Source organism: Eimeria maxima, genomic scaffold (genome assembly GCF_000499605.1).
Source record: "Eimeria maxima Weybridge genomic scaffold, Emw_scaff58, whole genome shotgun sequence".
Taxonomy (NCBI): Eukaryota; Apicomplexa; class Conoidasida; order Eucoccidiorida; family Eimeriidae; genus Eimeria; species Eimeria maxima.
In genome coordinates this window covers 1-2,500 of record NW_013566615.1, presented here as the reverse complement: position 1 = coordinate 2,500, position 2,500 = coordinate 1, and the positions used below count along the sequence as shown (strand labels likewise).

The following is a 2,500-nucleotide window of genomic DNA, read 5'->3' as shown; positions in this document are numbered from 1 at the left end:
AGAAAGACTCAAGACATAGCAGCAGCAGCAACAACAACAACAGCAGCAGCATCAGTTTGGAGATTTCTTCTTATTTTTCTTTATTTGCTTCTTTTGTTGTTGCTGTTGTTGTTTAATCTCTAATATCCTTCTGTGGGGTTTTCCTTGCCATTGCTGTTTTTATTAGTCGCCTTTATTGCATCCCTCTATTTATTATTTTTATTTTATTTCTTCTTCTTCCTCTTCTCCTTCTTACACACTTTCCTTTTGCTTCTTTTCCTTCCTGCTGCACTCATCTGCAGCAGCGCCGCACGGTCTTAGTGCTCCATCATCATCATCATCATCATCATCAGCTGCTGCTGCTGCTGCTGCTGCTGCTGCTGCTTCTTTTCTTTAGCTTTAGAGAATCCTACCGGCAATGGATTCGCCATCCTCTGCATCGGAGGCGTACGACGCCTCCACTCCTCGTCAGCAGCAGCAGCAGCAGGAAGACAGACAGCAGCAGCAGCAAGGCAACAGGACCAGCCCAGGAACGACTCTGCAGTCTGCAGATGCAGCGCGGGTATGCATGGATCCTTCGGATATGGAGGCAGCAGCAGCAGCAGCAGCCGACGCAGCAGACGCTGCAGCAGCAGAAGCAGCAGCAGCAGCAGAATATAACGGAGAAGAGGAGAGGGATAAAACAATTAAACATAAAAGACAGTCATTAGTTAGTGTACGCACTAAATCCCCACAGAAACGCCAACAGCAGCAGCAGCAGCAGCAGCAAACGCAGCAGCAGCAGCAGCAGCAGGAACCGCAGACGGACCTTCTACCGCAAAAGGCGGTAGAGGACGAGGGTTTCTATGAGGACAAACAAGAGCAGCAGCAGCAACAGCAACAGCAACAACAGCAGCAGCAGCAGCAGCAGCAGCAATTGAAGGCAGAGTTAGTATGTGCAGCAGCAGCACATATTGGCAGCAAAGGAGAAAAAGGATTCCCTTTGCTGCACCCATTAGGAGACAGCTGCTGCTGCAGTCCTATTGTCTCTACTGCAGCAACAGCTGTTCCCTCAACAATAGGGGAGGCAGAAGAAGCAGCAGCAGCAGCAGCAGCGGAAGCAGCAGCAGCAGAAGAAACACCAGCAGCAGCAGCATCAGCAGCAGCAGCAGTTGCTGCAGAAGTTGCAGCAGCAAAAGTTAATTCGTTGTTGTTTCCCCTCAAGCAGGAGGTCTGGACACAAACTAACCAGCAGCAGCAGGAGGAAGAGCAGCAGCAGCAGCAGCAGCAGCAAGACGTGCAAACCCAGCTGGATACACAGTGCCTCAAGGCTGAGAAGACACACAAACAAGTCTTGTATCAGCAGCAGCAGCAGCAGCAACAGCAGCAGCAGCAGTCATGGAGAGGCGTTATAGGAAGAGCAGCAGAAAAGACACAGCAGCAGCTGCGTGTGCTGCTGCAGCTGCTGCTGCAGCACCCAGCACTTCTATCTGCTGTTCCTTCTTTGCTGCTAGCAGGAGTACCAATTGCCACGGGCTCGCTCTGTCTTATTGCTGCAAGCTTCCTACCAGTAGGGTTTAGGGTTTAGGGTTTAGGGTTTGGGATTTGGGGTTGGAGATGTGGGGTTTACGTCCTGTAGTTTGTCTGGCAAGGGTTTAGGGTTTAGGGTTTAGGGATGGAGCTGGGAGGTTTAGTGGTTTCATCTTGTTGGGCAAGGGTTTAGGGTTTAGGGTTTAGGGTTTAGGGTTTGTGTGTATTGCAGCTCTGCGGGTTGTTGCCAGTTTGTCTTGGGGTTTATTTCTTATGGAAAAGGAGAGGAGAGGTGCAACAGGTAACTCATAAACCCTAAACCCTAAACCCTAATTTAGGGTTTAAGGAAGAGAGCTATATGGTAGTATGAGGTTGAGGCATACACGATCTAGGGTTTAGGGTTTAGGGTTTAGGGTTTATGGGTTTGGCTGTATGCAGGGAGAGAGCAAATGGCATCGATTTGGTGCTACTGCAGCAGTGCTGCTGCTGCCGCTGCTGCTGCTTCCTGCTGCTGCATTTGTTGCTGCTGGGGCGCTGCTGCTGCTGCTGCTGCTGCCCCTCCTTGGTATTATCATCCCTCTAGGGCTTATCTGCAGTCTTCCCCTGGCGGTAAACCCTAAACCCTAAACCCTCTAAACCCTAAACCCTCTAAACCCTAAACCCATTAAACCCTAAACCCTAGAGAATAAAAGAATTATATTTAATTATTTTATTATTTATTTTTTCTTGCTGCTGCTTGCTTCCTCTGCTGCTGCAGGCAACAGCAACAGGACTTTTGCTGCTGCTCTCCTTCCTATGGCAACCCAAGCCACATATTCTAGACTCTAAACCCTAAACCCTAAACCCTAAACCCTAAACCCTAATATTGTTTGAAGAAATGCTTGATAAACCCTCAGGCTTTTATTTAGTGTTTATTAATTATACTGCAGCAACGTACACCATTTTTATCTATTTATGTTTATTTATTTATGTATAGTATATATATATAATATATATATAATATATATTATAT

General features: G+C 47.6%; 1 protein-coding gene across 1 annotated transcript; it reads left to right on the top strand.

Moving 5' to 3' along the window:
- Positions 1 to 397: 397 nt before the first annotated feature.
- EMWEY_00008950 (hypothetical protein, conserved) lies at positions 398 to 1,951 on the top strand (the record flags this gene model as incomplete). The annotated part of the gene is made up of 3 exons (XM_013482292.1): positions 398 to 1,533; positions 1,721 to 1,789; positions 1,927 to 1,951. Coding segments are annotated over 3 exons (1,230 nt in total), but the record flags the coding sequence as incomplete, so codon positions are not given.
- Between the last annotated feature and the right edge of the window lie 549 nt (positions 1,952 to 2,500).